Source organism: Sarcophilus harrisii, chromosome 1, assembly GCF_902635505.1.
Source record: "Sarcophilus harrisii chromosome 1, mSarHar1.11, whole genome shotgun sequence".
NCBI lineage: Eukaryota > Metazoa > Chordata > Mammalia > Dasyuromorphia > Dasyuridae > Sarcophilus > Sarcophilus harrisii.
In genome coordinates, this window is record NC_045426.1 from 652,793,305 (window position 1) to 652,810,606 (window position 17,302).

A 17,302-nucleotide genomic window follows, 5' to 3' on the forward strand; every position below is an offset into this window, starting at 1 on the left:
GAAGCCCAATAACTTGGTACTTCACGTACCTTGGGGAACAACTTCTGTATAGGAAGGTCAGAATCAGAAGAGACCTTGAGAAATGGTACCTCAACAGTAATCCCTGCTGCAATATTCCTGACAAATAGTAATCTGGCTTCTATCTACAGAACTTTATCTGATGGTAAACTCACTACCCACCATTGTATCCCCATTTTATTTTTTGGATGGTTCTTAGGAAGATTTTTGTGTGAGAATAGGGTGACTGATTTAAGTTGGATGTTTGAGTCATGTGATGAAATGAAATGACACTAGACTGGAAGACTTCCATTTGGCTGAGGATTTCATCAGAGTCTTTAAATGCTGCATAAATTAAACATCAAGTTAGCTGGACTTGGGAGGTTCCAGCAGTGAGGAGCAGGAAAGAACTTTCCAGCACATTTCTAAGGAGCAAAGGTAGAATTGAGATGTAGCAGAGAAGGGAGATACTGAGGCGGGTCATGGGCTCTACCGGCATCTCCAAGTAGAACACCTGGGCTGAAAAGTCCTGAGAAGAGGGTTGTTTTTTCTCCAACTTCCTTCTTGGTGCCTGTCTACCAAAAGACAACCTGGTTAGTAGTGATTACCTAGAGGTAGATATTTAAATTTAAAGTAGAGAGCTCCATCTCTACGCAGGTATTAGGTAACTGGAGGCTTGTAGTCAGTAATTGAATTCATTAACTTTCTGTTGAAAACTGAGGTTCTTCAACAACTGAGATCTGTAAATCTGATTTTAAATGTATGTATAAACGCCATATATATATGTGTGTGTATGTCTACACACAAAGAAAAGTGAATTTCAATATTACTTGCTTCCTCTGTAATTCTATGTATTTAACTTTATAAATTTAAAAACATTCTGGGAAGATACCTATAAGCTTCAACAGAGTAGGAAAGAGGGCCCCTGACACAAAGACCTTTAGTCTAAAATAAACTCTATAAAGTTGAAGGGTAGGGAGCTATGTGGATCTTAGGAGACATTATTATGCCCCTAGGCTTAAAATGAAGCTATTTATTCTAAGAGTGTTATACTTATATTGAATAAACCAAGTTGTTGGGTTGCTGGGGTATTCATCATCTTTCTCCATAAGGATTTCCCTTTTATTTCCCAGAAATTTATCTCCAGACTCTGATGATGCAGCAAACATATACTGAAGATCTCTAGTGAACAAAAAATAAAGATGAACGGTCTCTGCCCTCAAAAAGATGATCAGCATATATTTAAGAAAATAACTTCAGAAATGCAAAATGGAGAGGTATGGACAAATATTCATTTGTATGAAAAATGTATTTTAGTGGATTATATAAACCTAAATAGGATTTGACAATGACATTAAAAAAAAAAAGTTAATGGACAATAGATTTAGAGTTCAGAAGAGTTTTAAAGGTCATATAGTTCAACCTTCCCACTTCCATAGGTGAACTGAGGCCTACAAGGGTAAAATGACTTACCTAGGGGTTACAGAGGTAATAAGTGGCAATCCTCAGATTCAAAACTAGGTTGTCTGAATCCAAATAGCTTTTTTTTCTATTTACCATGATGTCTCCACTTTTCAATTTTTTACAACTTCATATTGTAAGTCTTCATAATGTATTTACTACTATATAAATTAATCTTATAATTTTATTTACAGATTTTGAACAATATCTTTATCTTGTTAAAACTGCCCAATTAAAATAATTCAGATTTCCTACACAGGGATATCCGAAAAACTTTTTTCTTTTGCTATTAAAACTCAATATGGGAAGAAATTGGAAGCTAAGCTTCATTATATTCATAGCAAAGTGAACAAAAAATATACACTTCAGACTTTTGTTTAAAAAAAGTTTTTCTTCAAATCTTTTCCTTTAATATCCTCCACCCTCACTTCTCCTGTCTGTTCAAATATATAGGTAACTCTCAAATCAAAACCTATGCTAATAGATGGGAAGATCAGACAATTAATTGTGGAAGATGACTCCAAGATAACTTGGGAAAAGGAGTATTAGAGGCTCCTCTATCAAGAGAACATCTGATGGAACATTTTGGCTCCTCTCTGGTTAAGATGCATATGCCAATCCACTGTGAAAAAAAGCAGTCAAAAACTTTTTGGCCAAGTCACCCACACTTACAATAAAGAAAAGGCCTGTCTATTACCAGATCCATGCACCATCTTGAGCTATGTTAAAAGACAGCACCCAAGTTTGGGGAGCTGATATTTCTTGCTATTAGTTTTTCCTAGCTAGACACAATATGCATATTTTGTAACAGTTCCGAGTACCACACTTTAGGAACAACAATTCATAGTGCAAAACTATGCACTGTTGAGACCACCACAAAACTATTTAACTTGGGGAATTATCCTCAACTCTTCATCACATCAATCGTTTCTCCCTCTCCCATCCTCAATCCAAACATTGCCAAAGCTGATCAATTGCACCTACTCAACCACCATCTCCTTTTTTTCTACTTTGATCACATCTGTCCTAGTTCAGGGGCTCATCACCTGCACCATTGCACTGGACTCTGGCACTCATTTTCCTTTCAATTGCTCTTTCATACAGATACCAACTATTACTAAAGCACAGTTCTGACAATGTCATTCCCTTATTTTATAAGCTTTAGTGGCTTCCCATTGCTCTTAGAATCAGATACAAACTGACAGTTGAGAGCCAATGGGGCATCACTCCCCTCCTGATATCGCCACTACGGCCAAACTGCTCTGCCTGCTGCTCCACATACAGATGATCTCACTTCCAAAACTTTCCATGGGATGTTCCCCATGTCTGGGATGTTCTCACTCTTCACATTCACTTCTTAGGTCCCTTGGTTCCCCCACAAAGCTCAATTGAAGTGCCACCTCCAACAGGATTTTCCTAGCTCCCTCAGTTGTTACGGTTTCCCATCTTCCAATAGAAATGATCTTGTAATGACTTTGTATATTCTCTATCTACTTAGAATGTATCTACTCAGTGGGTTATGAATTCATTGAGGGCGATTTCATTTTTGCCTTTGTATCCCTAGCACAATGCCTGTCATAGTAGGCATTAATTTTTTTTTTTTTAAAAGTAAATTATCCTCATTTTATAGATGAAGAAGCCAGAGGCTCAAGTTGCTTTCTTATATTCACATGAATGATACTTACAAAGATAGGATTCAAACTCGCAACTTTCTTACTACAATTCTAGCATCACTCCAACATATTCTCTCATGCCATAAGAATCAGCTTAAGAAATGGAATATTTAGTAACTAGCAAGATCTAGTTAATTGTTTTTTCCCAATATCTGAAGGGTTGTTATGCTCAATGGGAGGATCAAACTTGCTGGGCTTTGGATGCAAAAGGTAGATATAGGACACGTGGCAATCTTCAACAGTGAAAACAGCACCAACTTTGTAGTTTGAGGATCCTGTTGGGCTGAATGATTTCCAGAGTCTCTCCTAGTTTTTTAAAATTAACAATCTGATATTGTAAGAAGGCAAATTTCCATTTAATGTATTTAAAAACTTTACAATAATTTTAGAGCTATGCAAAAGTGGAATGGGCAACTGAGATGGACTTTTTCTTACTACAGTTCTGTAAGCAGAGCCTGACTAGTCAGTTGTTGGGTGTATGGTAAAGAGGACTTGTGTTCAGGGACAGATTAATGAAGGAAGCTTCCTCCAACTCGAGTTTTTAATATGTTCATTTCCTATGGTATTGATTCAATAAGTTCATTTCACTATCAAGAACAGTTTCCTCTTCCAATGCAAATCTTCACCCCATGGTGCTTTCTTATTCTCTAATATTCTGATATTCTTTGAAACTTCTATTCAACTGCCAGAAAGCCTGCCTATGGCTTTTCCCAAACACACTGCCACACAATTGATTCACATCCTTTTCAGCAGATAGGTATCCTTGATGTCTCAGATATCAGGCGTGATACCATCACATAACTAATCCAAATATTAAAGTGATTAGATATACAAACTAGATTGTAGTGATTTTTTTTTTTTTGAAATGGATTATTATATTCATGGAATTGGCATTTAAACCAGACCTTGAAGTTAGACACAAATTAAGACAGCAAGCAGGCAGAAATGGGGAAAAGAGGAAAGAAGGAAAAAAGAATTTCATGTGAAGGGATCAATGTGAGAAAAGGAAGGTGTAAGGGTTTCTAGCTTAAGATTCTCACTCTGCCAAAGCACACCCACCATTCTTTACTGTGAGCATCAAGAAAGACAAGGAGAGACTGTTGTCAGTCAATGCATCCAGAATACAAAATGTACCCTAAAAGAATGAAGAAATATTGTAAAGACTTGGCTTTGGGATCTTAGATAGGTACAGGCAGGTAGGTTGAGGCAGTAAACTTTGCCTTTAAAGCTTTTGGAAAACACTTCTGATAAACTTTTAATTGACAATTTTATTGTCTTGGCACTGTTTCTATGATCATTACTGTTTTACTTGTTGAGGCAGAAAAAAAGAACATTTTAAATGGTGTGTGAACAGGAACACGTTTATTACAAAAGGAAAAAACCTTAAAACAAATAAAATTCACATTGTATTGAGCTACAATATGGGAGCAGGTTAAAAAAAAAAAATATTACACAGTTCAAGGTAGCCCCGGCAAACAGAATGCATCACTGTTGCTATATGACATTAACATAGGTTTTAAAATATTCAGTAGCGGCGAGTAAAGCGGGTGTCATTAGGTCTGTTCCCTCTGTCCTGTTCTCCAAATTCTCCACCTTGCATTCCACCACCCTGCATCACATGGCCCCGGGAATTTCCACCTGCAAAGCTGCCACGCCTAGGAACAAATTCAAACTCTTTTTGTCCCCAAGATTCTCTCCCACCCCTGTAGGCCCGCTACCAGTACATTTTCAAGAAGGGCTTTGATTTGGATGATTTGGAGCCATTGCTCTTATCTATTGCCTTCCCCCTCTTGATCAGATGCATCAGATGATAGAACCATGAGATTGCTTTATAGGGAACAACATATGACTGATCACACATGGCTTTAGATAACAAAGGTTATTACTTGGAAAGATTTCATTTTGTTTTGAAACCTTCAAATCAGCAAGTTAAACAAACATGCAAAAAAGAGGCTGTTATAAAAGGAAGAGGAAGGGAAGCGTGAAGAAAAAGAAAATCAACTATCCTCGACGAAACTTCTTACCCCGACATCCCTCCTCGATTCATCACATGGCCTGGTCCAGAGTGACCAGACATACTTCTCTCACCACCTAAAAGACAAGACAGTTTTCAAATATCTGGAGAAAATTCTCCAGAAACTATAGTCTTTCGGTATAGCCCTTCATCTTAATTCCCACTAAATAAAAATTTGGATGGATTAGTGAGCAGGAGCTGGCTAGATGCTTTCTACACTATTGTTAATACACATAACAATGGACTGCATAAGATACTGTCTACTTTGGCCTACTGGTAGTGACTAAAGTAGATGCACTGTCTCTTGATTTCTCTCAGTAACTTTTTTGTCTCTCAAAGGCAGACCTTTTTGGTGCCTATACTTACTATGTACAGATCCAGGTCTGTAGAGAATCTTTAATATGTAGAAGACACAATATTATATAGACACAGGACCTCAGAATTGAAAATGACCTCACAGAGAATTTATTGTCTATAATACATCCATCCCAATGGTCATCCAATCTCCACTTCAATAGGTCTGCTGTTTTTGTCAAAGCAGTCTATTTTCTTTTGGAACTCTGTTGCTAGTTTTTCCTCATATTGATTGGGTTGAGATCTCTCTCTACAATTCTCACTCATTCCTCCTAGATCTATTCTCTGGTACCATGCAGAACAGATCTAACTGGTCTTCATCATGACAGACATTTAAATATTTGAATACAGCGATGGTATTCCTTCATCTTCCCTATAGGTCCTATCTTTGAGCACATCATCCCCAGCTTCTTCAAACAATCTGCAGAAAGTATGGTTTCTAGGTCCCTCCAACATCTGGTTGCCTTCCTCTGAATCCTTCCAATTTGCCAATGTCCTTCCTTAAGTATGGCTCAGTAGACCATGTGGTAGGGCCAGGTAAGGCTATTAATGCTTCCTTCGCTGTGAACACTGCTTTTTTTTTTTTTTTTTTTAAATTGTTATTTCCTAACACATAACCTCTCTAAGCACTTTCTTACAGAAAGCCACATATAACTGCTGCATAAGTGATAGTAACTAGAAATACATTACCTTTCACTTTTTGAGTAATTTAACAATCATTAATAAAAAGGCTGTGTGCTTTTACCTTCAATCATTTGGAACCAATTGTCCCCATTATGCAAGGAATTTTGAAGTCTTTTGTGTTTTTATGCATGATATAGTGGAAAAGAGGCTAGATTTGGAGTCTGAGGGTCAAGATTCAAATTCCAGTTCTGCCACTTACTGTGTGACATCAGGCAATAATAACTTCTCTCCATCTCATCTGTAAAATGAAGGGTTTGATCAGTTGACCACTAGATTCTTTCCTGCTCTGTATCTACAATCCTATGTTGTTGTAGTCTTTTGGGTGTCTTGTTTTAATAATGCTTTCTTCACACAGCTTTCATTAAGACTCACAGGTTTCTGAATTCTTCATATTTGCAATTTCTTATGGTGCATTAATATTCCATTACATCCATACACCATAATTTGTTCAGCTATTCTCCAATAATCAAGTGCAGTTTTGTTTCCAATTTATTACTAATACTACTATGAATATTTTGGAAAAATGGATCAGTTATTTCTGTCACTGAAATCGATTAGCAGAGATTTAAAAAGCTATCTTTAAAAGACAATCTTTTCCACATTATAACAGAGAAGTGACCATCCAGTCTTTACCCAATGAAAGGGAAGTGAAGGAAAAAATCACTATCTCAGAAGGCAGCATATTTCATTTCTGGATAGCTGTGTCAGAGAGTTTCTTTTTACATCAAGCCCATTTTCCCTTTTTTCAATTTCCACTACTGCTCTGGGTTTTGTCCTCTAGGGCCAAGCAGAACAAGTTTGACCCTTCTTCCATGACAGTTCTTCAAATACCATAAGACAGCTACCATGTCCACCATCTCATCAATTTTTCCTCCACACTAAAAATATATTCTCAGTTCCTTCACTGATCTTCATTCATGTGGCACAGACTTAAGAAGTACTTTCATCATCCTTGCTGCTCTCCTCTGGACACTCCAGTTGATAAATATTCTGATTAGGGCTCAGAATTGAAAACATGTCCAAATATAGTCTGACCAGGGCAGAGTGCAAGGAGACCTCCCCTATTTTAAACACTAGGCTTCTCTTAATGCAGCCTGATATATGCACTGCCCCCTAGGCTGTCGGATCAGGTTGTTGATCCAAATTAACTTGCAATGCACTAAAACCTCAAGGTCTTTTATATGATCTGCTGTCTAGTCATATCTACCTCATATATTGTCGTCATAAAGCCAAACCAGGATTAGATTTTGATTTCTAAACTTCAATTTTTCCAATTCATTTTTCCTAGGTCTTTTTGAATCCTGACATTCTACCATTAATTATGAGTCATCTACAAATGTGATAAAACAGATGATCTATCAAAATCACAGACAAAAAAAAAAAATTAAAGAGTATAGTAAAGCAGGTATCTGATCTTCTCTTATTTGGGTCTGTTAATTTAAACAATACAAAACCCACCTGAATGAATTATAGCCTAAACCCATATTTCTCCATGTTTCCCTCTTAAGAATAATATGAAAGACTGCCAATTCCTTTGTTAAAAACAAGGTTTACTTACAAGCATTATCCTCATTTATTGAATTATGTTCTGGCAAGAAAGAAAATAAAGGTTTTCTGGCAATGACCCACTCGCAATAAAGTCATGCTGGTTATCATCATTATATCACTTCCATATGAATATTAACCATCTCCTTATGTAATGGAGGCATATGTAAAAATGTGCCCAGCTTTCTTCTCTTTCTGTATGACACATTCTAAGATGCAATGATCACTTTATCCAAGTTCCCATCATATCTACCCCAATGCTCAGTTCCTCCTTGGTAATAATAATCAGATGCCAAATGGAATTGTGCTTGGTTCCTCAAACTTTTGAGGCAGTCATAAGGTCAAGAAATCACTAGATGCTCTGCTTTAGGTAGAGTGTGCTCTAGCAGATGTATGAGTAACTGAAGTCTGCATTACTACTATATGATGCCTCCCTGCCAGACGTTTCTTCAATTCTTCTCATCTATTTTCTTTCTGTCCAGTTGATCTTTCTCTATTCTTGACAGCAATATCTCTTCTGTTTCTGCCTCTGCTGACATTCAAATGTTCTACGTGTTGCTTCTCTTGATAATATTCTTGGCTATCTGATCAGGACATGATCTTAAAATTATAGTGCTCTTTCTTGGGTCCTAGTTTACCTAGTCTGTTTCTTTTGAACAAGGGATGTCATTCAGGACTCCTATATTCCAATCCTGGGCCTTATCCTAGTAAATCTAGGTTATACCTCTTCAATTTGCTTGTTAGGACTTCTAATTTATAAATAACAGCAATTTTTCTCATATTTCCAAAGTGCTTAACATAGATCCAAGAAGGGAATTGATGATTTTCCCAAAGTTTCTCCAAAACCGAAATTTTTTCCTTGTTTGTCTCCTTTTCATTTTGAAGGATATTAGGTGTTATAAGAGCCATTTTAATTTGTATTACCCTGATTTGAACTATTTTTTTAAAGAGTTGTTCATGGTCTACATTTTCTTTTTGAGATGTGTTCCCAACTTTTGATTAGCTACTTTTTTGGGCTATAGCTTAGAATGATGCAGATTCCTGTCACTGATGATAGATTTTGAATGATTTTTAATTGGTAATGTTTTATAAAAAAAATTTTTTTTGGTGATATTTAACTTTCTGCTACTTTATAGCTACATCTTAACTTACACAAATGTTTTAATTTTTTATAACAAATATAATCTGTTTTGTCTTTCCTAATCTTTATATGGAGTTTTGTTATGACTTTCAAATTGTTAAAATTAAACCTTTCATGATCCTAGTTTTTGAAATATTTAAACCATCGATGGATGTATTTGGAATTTATTGTGGCATAACAACATAAATCTATTTCCTAAAAATGGATTTCCAATGATCTGATATTTACAGTTATGGAATATAATTTTAGATCTGTTCTATTCATTCTTCCTTCAAAAACAAAAAATTTTTCTTGACATTCCCATTATCTGCTTTTCTTGATAAACCTTTGCTTTTCCTATTTCTACAAATTATCCCCTGACTAATGAGTAATGTGCATAGCAGATAAAATGCCTTATCTTGACTAAGGTAAATCTGGTTGAAAGTCCTGCTGTACCCTGTGTTTGATTATGAGAATATACAGATTACTTAATCTCTAAATTCTGATCTGGGATTGTGAAGGAAGCACCTCCATTGGTAAAATCAAAATAGTGGAGCTCTAATTTATAGGTGGTTGTAATCATCTAGTCTTACTTGCTTCTTAGTAGGTTATGTCCCAGGCACTTTGTATTTTTTTGCAAATAGAATTCTTCTTTTATCTTTTCCTCTTGATTTTGGTTAGTAACAAATACTGATGATTTTGCATCCTGCTGTTTTTCTGTTAACAATTGTCTTGATCAGTTCCTTTACTGATCATCTAGAATTTTAAAGTAGAACAACATTATAATTAAAGGTAATTTTACTTCCACTACTCTCTTATTTTTTTTTTCTTGGCTTATTGCCATAGTTAACATTTTAGCACTGTATGAAGTAGTGAAGGTGGTGGGCATTTTTGCTTTAGCTCTAATCTTACAGAAATGGCTCCAGCATTTTTCCTTCATGAGCAATCCTAATTTCTGATTTTTGGACAAATGCTTTTGATAAGGAGTCATCTTTTTAACAACAATATAGAAACAAACAAGTAAATTGAACAAGGATGACTCGCAAAGAAAAATGTCCCCTCCAGATCTCTGCAAAAGAAGTCTCTAAATAAGAAGAAATGTTTATGCTCAAAGTCAGTTTACATATAGGGTTTTTTTTGACTAAATGCCTTTTCCTTTTCCTTTCTGTTACAAGGAATGGTTTTCTGGAGAGGGAAAAGAAGGAAAATATATTTTGGAAACGAAGGTGATATTAAAACAAAAGATTGACAAGTGTTTTTTGTTAAGTGCAAACAAGAAAGGCTTGATCATTATAAGCCTACATACACACATACTGCATTTTCAATAGAAGTATATCATAGGCTCAAAGGGGCATGCACTAAGAGCTGAAAGTAAACTTAAAAGACTGGTTAAGTTTAACCTTCTCATTTTAGACAAGGAAACTAAGCCCAAAGTAGCAAAAAAAAAAAAATTGGCCCAAGATCACATAAGTGGCAGTCAAGGTTAGAGCTTAGGTTCTTTGGCTTCAAATTCAACACTCTTTATACTGTACCACAATACTTAGAAATGAAAGCTTATCATGTGGAAGATATTTCCTGCATTTATTTATATATCCATGCAGCTTTTGTTATTTTTGCACCATCATTCATTGGTGATTTTATTTCTTTCTGAAGAACCTAAGTGCTTTCCTACTTTTATAAAGAATTTATGCAACTAGGAGATTAAATGATCTTTAGGCAGGATTTCAGATGGAAATAAATCACTTGTATAGAGCTCTGGTTCAGTCATTTTTTTCTTTGCAAGTCTGATAAGTTCCCCCTTCCTCCCACCTGGAGAATGAATCGTACATAATTCACCATTAAAAATAATTTGGCAGATCAAAGCACATTATTTTAATTTTTTTTTCTTTTGCAAACTAATTGTTTTTTACAAACCATCTCTTTCACAACATGACTAATATGGAGGTTTTTTTTTTTTTTTTTTAAACACATAACTGTACATTTATAACCTTTATCAAACTTCTTCCCATTGTAAGGAGGGAGAAAATTTGGAACTCAAAATTTTGTTTAAAAATTAATATTAAAAATTGTCTTTACATATAATGGGAAAAATACTATTAATTGATGGAAAAATTACGTTTCATAGTTTTGTAGATCTTCTACTAAAGTTCCAATTTTGTGGGAATATAGTTGTACATACAAATTTTTGATAATTTTCTTCTATATTTGGTATGAAATCTTTATTTTCATTTTTTGTTTTGACAATATAATTCCATGTCGTTTGTCAGTCCTTAAAAACCAACTTTATCAGTTTTTCTTTTAAATGTTCAACATTTCTTCTTTTTAGGGTTATCAACGTGGGAGATTTTAATTTTTAAAAATCACACAATCTGTTAAGTCTTGCTTTCAATAATGTCTTCAGATATCCAGATTTCTCTTTAAGAGCTTTCATTTAATTTCATCCCATAATGCCACACCCTTAAAAAAAAAAAAACTAATGATTTGTACTTCAACATGCTTATTATTTAGGACTATTAATTATGCTTAACTGGAATCTTAATACTGTTACTACAGAGATTATAATTTTTATTGCATTATGGTCTGTAAAATATGCTATTTTTTCCTTTTATTGTAAAATTATGTTGAGTATATAATCAATTTCTGCATTTAGCAACTTATGAAAGGCAAATGTTAATCATCTAAAATGACTTTTATTCAATCTTTTCAAATTTCACGTGGCTTTTTCTTTATGTAATTATTAGAAGTGCCACTTTATGTATATGTAGGTAATATAAATTATTTCATTAACACTAGAAGGACAGAAATTCAAGGATATCTTGAAAGACCAAGCTGCTTCAATTGTTATTGTATTTTAATCAACAAGGCAAAAGAAAAGAGATAGGATGTTTATTTCAAGGTAAAATCTAATCAAATTTGTCAACTTACACCTGCTCCTTCTAGTGTTACACAAAATGCAGTTTTCCAATTTGTTTCTAGAAATTATTATTATTATTATTATTTACTATTATCTGCAACCAAGGTTATAAATTTCTTTTCTGTAGTCATAAGCATACTATATTTCAGTCCCTTATATTGACTGACTATATTTTAAGTGTTTTCTATATAAATTGTTGGGTTCTGTTTTCTAATTAATCCTATAACTTTTTCTGTTTGAAGGATGACTTTGGCTCATTAACATAAAAAGCGCTCATTTTCAAGTTTGGTTTCGCCACATAAAATTACCTTAAAAATCAGCACTAGATAACTAGTTTGCTTTACTTCAAACAATTTGATACTGGTCCTCAACACCCCCAGATTCCTGACTTTGGGGAAGGAGGGAAAAAAAAAAGGCAGGACCATGGAGCATCATTATTTATTTATTTGTTTATCCTAGAAACATTCTATTCATTTTCCTGGGGTCAGATGTTCCCTTCTTACCCTCTTTAAATCAGGACTCCCTAATTTTACTTTGTTAATCTTTCACTATCTTAAATTAAAAATTCCCCCTCTCCATTTATCTAGATCTGTTCCCCTTACCCTTTGTCCGTTCACGCAACTCCTCCCTCCCATCCCCCAATCCATTTCATAGATTTTGTCCAAAATTGTTCTTTTCATGAAAAGCGCTTCTTTTAGCATGTAAACATTAAAGTATCACTTGATCTTTCTTGTTACATGAATTTATTTATATATCAAATGCCTGTTCATCAGTTTTCCTTAGTAAGAATTATGCAAATTTCTCTCTTATTTAAAATTCTCCATAGTAAAGAAAAAATAGAAGATCGCGTTCAATTTTGTGATACTCTTTTGGGATGCAAACTGAAATGCTTAGAATCCAGATCTCTCATATTCCGACACTGTCTTTTACACGCAGTTCTGCATGATTTAGCCGAGTTTCCTTGCTATCTGGTTTTTTCCTGGATGCCCACAAAATTCTTTAATGTTGGAGGCTCTAAACTTGATGACTTTCTTGGTCAAAGCCTGAGAGCTGGAAGTCTCCAATTCTAGGAATTTGTACTTTTGAATTTGGTTTTCAGTATTTCTAGGCAATTCTTTATTTTCTAACGTAGTGCAGATTCCTTATTTCATTGTGTTTGCATGGGACAATAGTACTTCTCTAATTATCTGATGAAGCTGTACAAAAGTACATTCTACTTGATGTGAAGAAAACTGAAGTGCTCTTCCAAATTTACCATCTTTTGTTCTGATAGTCTTTGTTCCTTTTTCTGAAAGTGAACTATGGATCTGTTCTTTCCCAGTATTTGCTTCTTTAAGGAGATTTCTCACTGTTATGGTAGACAGTCAATTCTCAAGTCCTTGAATTCTTTCATCGTATTTGCTTTCTTCCTTGGTTCTTCTTTTAATTAATAAAAAGAACTTTCTAAAAGACCTCTATTTAATTTTTGGTCTTTCTTTTCCCTTTTTGTTTTAAAGGGGCTAAGTTTGTTCTTTTGCTTCACTGGGCATATTTCTGGCTGTTTTGAGGTGATGAAGGGAAGCTTGGCTCAAATATTATCAATGACTCTTTTTACCAGAAATCCATCAGAGCTTGCATAATATTAAAAGTCCCAAATAATTTTTTTCACTGAACTGGTTCTGTCATCCTAGATCATTAAGAAAACTCATTTTTATAGATGGTGAAACTAAGACCCAGAGCGAAGTGACTTGCCCAAGGTCACACTGCAAGTCAGCTGAAGAGCTAAGATTAAGGATACAAAATCCTGACTCTCAGTTCTTTGCTCTTTCCAATGAAATGTCCCACTCTTTCTTGTAGATTAATGCTTCTCAATAGCAACAAAACTAAATCATAAAAAGGGACAGTCTCTACTAGCCAGTCTTTTACCTTGCCATCTCTCATGATCTCGACCCATCATTCCTCCATCTACATTTCCTTGCCATGAGCGATCTTGGTGGTCATCTAGCCTTCGACCATGGTCTCCCCAATCTCGTCCCCTGAAAAATAAATAGGCACATAAAATCTAAGATTGGGAGTCAAACCTTTCCCTTAATCTGGCTCATATAAAAGCAGAGTTATCTTATTTTCCCAAAGGATACCTATGTATTTTTTTTTCTTCTATGATCACGGTATACATAAAGAATCTTATTGAAACAATTAGAAAACAAAATGAAAAATTAAAATCTTTAGCAAAGTTGCAGAATATCACAAACTCACAAAGATCATCAGTGTTTCTATATATTACCAACAGAGCTTAGGAGCAAGAGACAGAAAGAGAAATTCCATTTAAAATAATTAGATTAGATAAAATTCTTATAATACATCCAGGAATTATATCAACACAATTACAAAACACTTCTCACCCAAATAAAGTCACATCTTAATAAATGGAAAAATATTCCTTGATCATGGGTAGATTGAACCAATACAATAAAACAACTCTACCTAAAATTAATTTATTCATTCAGTGCTATTGTAATCACAATACCAAATAATTATTTTAAAGAGCTAGAAAAATTAAGAACAAAAGGTCAAGAATATCAAAGGGAAATCAATGAAGAAAAAATATGAAAGAACGTGGCCTGGCCATCTCAAACTGTATAACAAAGTAGTAATCATCTAAACAATCTGGTATTGGCTAAGAAATAGAGTGGTAGATTCGTGGAATAGATTAGGTACACAATATACAATAGTAAATGACCATAGTAATCTAATGATTGATAAATGCAAAAATCCAAGCTTTTGGGACAAGAACTTATTTTCTGACAAACTGCTGGGAAAACTGGAAAGCAATTTGGAAGAAACTAGGTATAGACCAACATTTCATACCCTACACCACTATAATATCAAAATGGGTACGTGATTTAGACATAAAGGATGATATAAGCAAATAAGGAGAACATAGAATAGTTTGTCAGATGATATATGGACAATGTAAAAACAACTGAGGTTACCACCTTTTACATACTAGATTGGCTAACATGACATGGAAAACAACAATACTGGTGTGAATATGGGGAAATTGGGACACAAATGCAGTATAATACAACTATTTTGGAGAGTAATTTGGAACTATGTCTAAAAGGATATAAAACTGCATATTCTTCTACCCAACAATACCATTACCAGTTCTGTATCCTAAAGAAATTTTTTAAAAAAGGAAAAAATACCTAATTGTATAAAAATATTTATATTAGCTGCCTCCTAACTCCCTCAGTGGCAAAGAATTGAAAATTAGAGGAATAGCTGAAAAAATTGTTGGACCATTATGATGAACTACTGTACTCTTAAGAAATAAGGAGTAGGATGTATTCCAAAAGACCAAACAAAAAACCAGAACCTGAAAAGATTTACGTGAAATGATAAAAAGCGAAATGAGCAGAATCAGGAGAACATCATACATGCTAACAGCAATAATGTGTCATAGTCAATTGTGAATTGACTTAGCTATTCTCAGCAATACGACGATTCAGGGCATTTTAAAAGGACTCGTGATGAAAAATGTTATTTACCTCCAGAGTTAAGAACTGATGATATGAATCTGAATGCAAATCAAAACATACCTTATGAAAACTTTATTTTTCTTGCTTGTGTTGTTCCTTTCACAACTAATATGGAAATATTTTTGTATGACTGCACAGGTATAACTTGTATCAAACTGCTTGCCTTTTCAATGAGGGGAGAGGGAAGGAGGAAGAGAATATTTGTGGACATTGTGACAAAACCGTAACACCGAGCGTTAGTGACTACCTTGGCACCAATTTAAAAAATTTTTTATATGTAATTGAAAAAAATAAAGGAAAAAAGATTTTAAGGATAAAGTCAGAATTTGGAGTAGTAAATTTATATCAATTCCCAATGAATAGTCAATGGTAATTTATCAATGGAACTAACATGGAATAGATTATAATTCTTAGGCTGGGTGCTCTCTGCAAAGTCTATTTCCCGGTCATTTCTTTATTCTAGGGTGTGCTGGCAAATGCTCTAATTCTTAAAATAAAACAAAAAAAACTCTTGATATTTTAAGGTGTAAATCGCAACCAACATTTCTCCATCTCTTGTAAAGTCTACACAATCAACGATAACAACAATAAAATCAAGTCCAGATTTGCAGTGTGCACTCTTCTGAGGTATGAATAGTCACACTGAAAAAATATTGGGCTTTCAGAGGCCCCTTTGAGTCGATTCCAACCTATTTTTCACCTGAAACCATCAATTTATGTTTGGTACTGTGAACTAACACTGTTACTTAAACAGAATGTGATAAGGTTAATCTGTGGTTAAAAATTTTTTTTTTTTTTTTAAAAATTAATACCATGATATTCTCTTAGTTATATGCCACACTGCTCCTTACCATATTTCTTAATTTGGATAGCTAAGACCATGTAAACAAAAGTTTAAGGGCATCTATATTGCTAGAACATTCAGAGCATAATTTAGCTCATGCATATGCTTTGCTTTATTCATGTACTTCAATCCTCCCCCCCCCCCCCCCCCCCCCCCCCAATTCACTACTGTTTTAAGAGTCCCTTATGCCCCTTTGCCCTACCGTCTTGGGTATACAGGCTCCCTTTCCCCTTTTCTGTAAATAGTGAAGATCCCAATCTGAGGCCTCACTGTCCTGAAGGCAAGTGTACATCTATGACTCCTTTCCAGTCATTCTTCATGTTATGCCTGGCCACTTTCTCCCTGTCACAGACTTGAACCCTCTCTAATCACTTTCAAGTTCTGGGGCCATAATCAAATCCCCAATGGCTATATGCATCACTCCTAAATTTGCTAAACCAAAATACCCTTTCCAGACCATCAACACTCTTGGCTCCCCCATTCTGAATTTAAGCTATCTGCTTTTGCATTTTCAGTGCTTAGCACATAGCAAGTGTTTGATACAAGCGTTTTCTTTGTTTCTTTTATCTGACCATTTATCTACATATCTACACACTCTCAATCCACCCAATTCCCTGAAAAAAAACTATCTTTTCTCTTCATTTTACTGCCAGTGTTGTTTACACTGAAACCTCCAATAAGAGCAGGAGAGGAAGAATGGGGGAACTGAAGTCTTTTTTTCTGCTGAATAGAAATGATTTATTAATTTCTTTGCTAACCTGGGTGGAGGAGGAAGCCCTCTTCCTTTGCTCATTCTCTTCTCAGATCCATAACTGCTCCATTCATCTCGGGATTCCCGTCCACGGCGATCTGGTCCTCCACGGCGTTCTGGATAATGCTTAAAAATTCAACAGCCAACAAAGGATATTTTAGTACCAATTTACACACCATTGAGCCTTCAAAGCAACATAACAAAGAGAATCATTAGTGAAGACAACTATTGGTTCACTTAAAAAAATTCATGTTTTATTATCTCTGTATTCACTGAGAGGCTGTTGTCCATCTGTGGATCAACATTTTTAAGGTTCTTCAGATAGAAGACAGATAAATAAGTAACAATATTCCTTCTTGCCGAAAACCCTCTTCATTAATTTTTTTCTTCAAGTACCAAATAGAATCAGAAAAGAAAAAAATTC

General features: G+C 34.7%; 1 protein-coding gene across 10 annotated transcripts in view; it reads right to left on the reverse strand.

Moving 5' to 3' along the window:
- Window positions 1-17,302, reverse strand: part of LOC100925494 (scaffold attachment factor B1) — a 48,760-nt gene that overhangs the window by 6,149 nt on the left and 25,309 nt on the right. For 4 of the 10 annotated variants that reach the window (XM_023496717.2, XM_031947795.1, XM_031947791.1 and 1 more), the window contains 5 exons: window positions 16,886-17,004; window positions 13,668-13,777; window positions 6,383-6,421; window positions 5,156-5,222; window positions 4,472-4,786 (listed from right to left, as the gene is read on the reverse strand). In XM_023496717.2, coding sequence (XP_023352485.1) covers window positions 4,657-4,786; window positions 5,156-5,222; window positions 6,383-6,421; window positions 13,668-13,777; window positions 16,886-17,004 — 465 coding nt within the window. In that variant the 3' untranslated portion in view covers window positions 4,472-4,656. Of the gene's footprint in view, window positions 1-4,471; window positions 4,787-5,155; window positions 5,223-6,382; window positions 6,422-13,667; window positions 13,778-16,885; window positions 17,005-17,302 lie in introns of those variants that run through there. The other 6 variants (XM_031947796.1, XM_031947793.1, XM_031947792.1 and 3 more) reach the window with 4 other exon arrangements.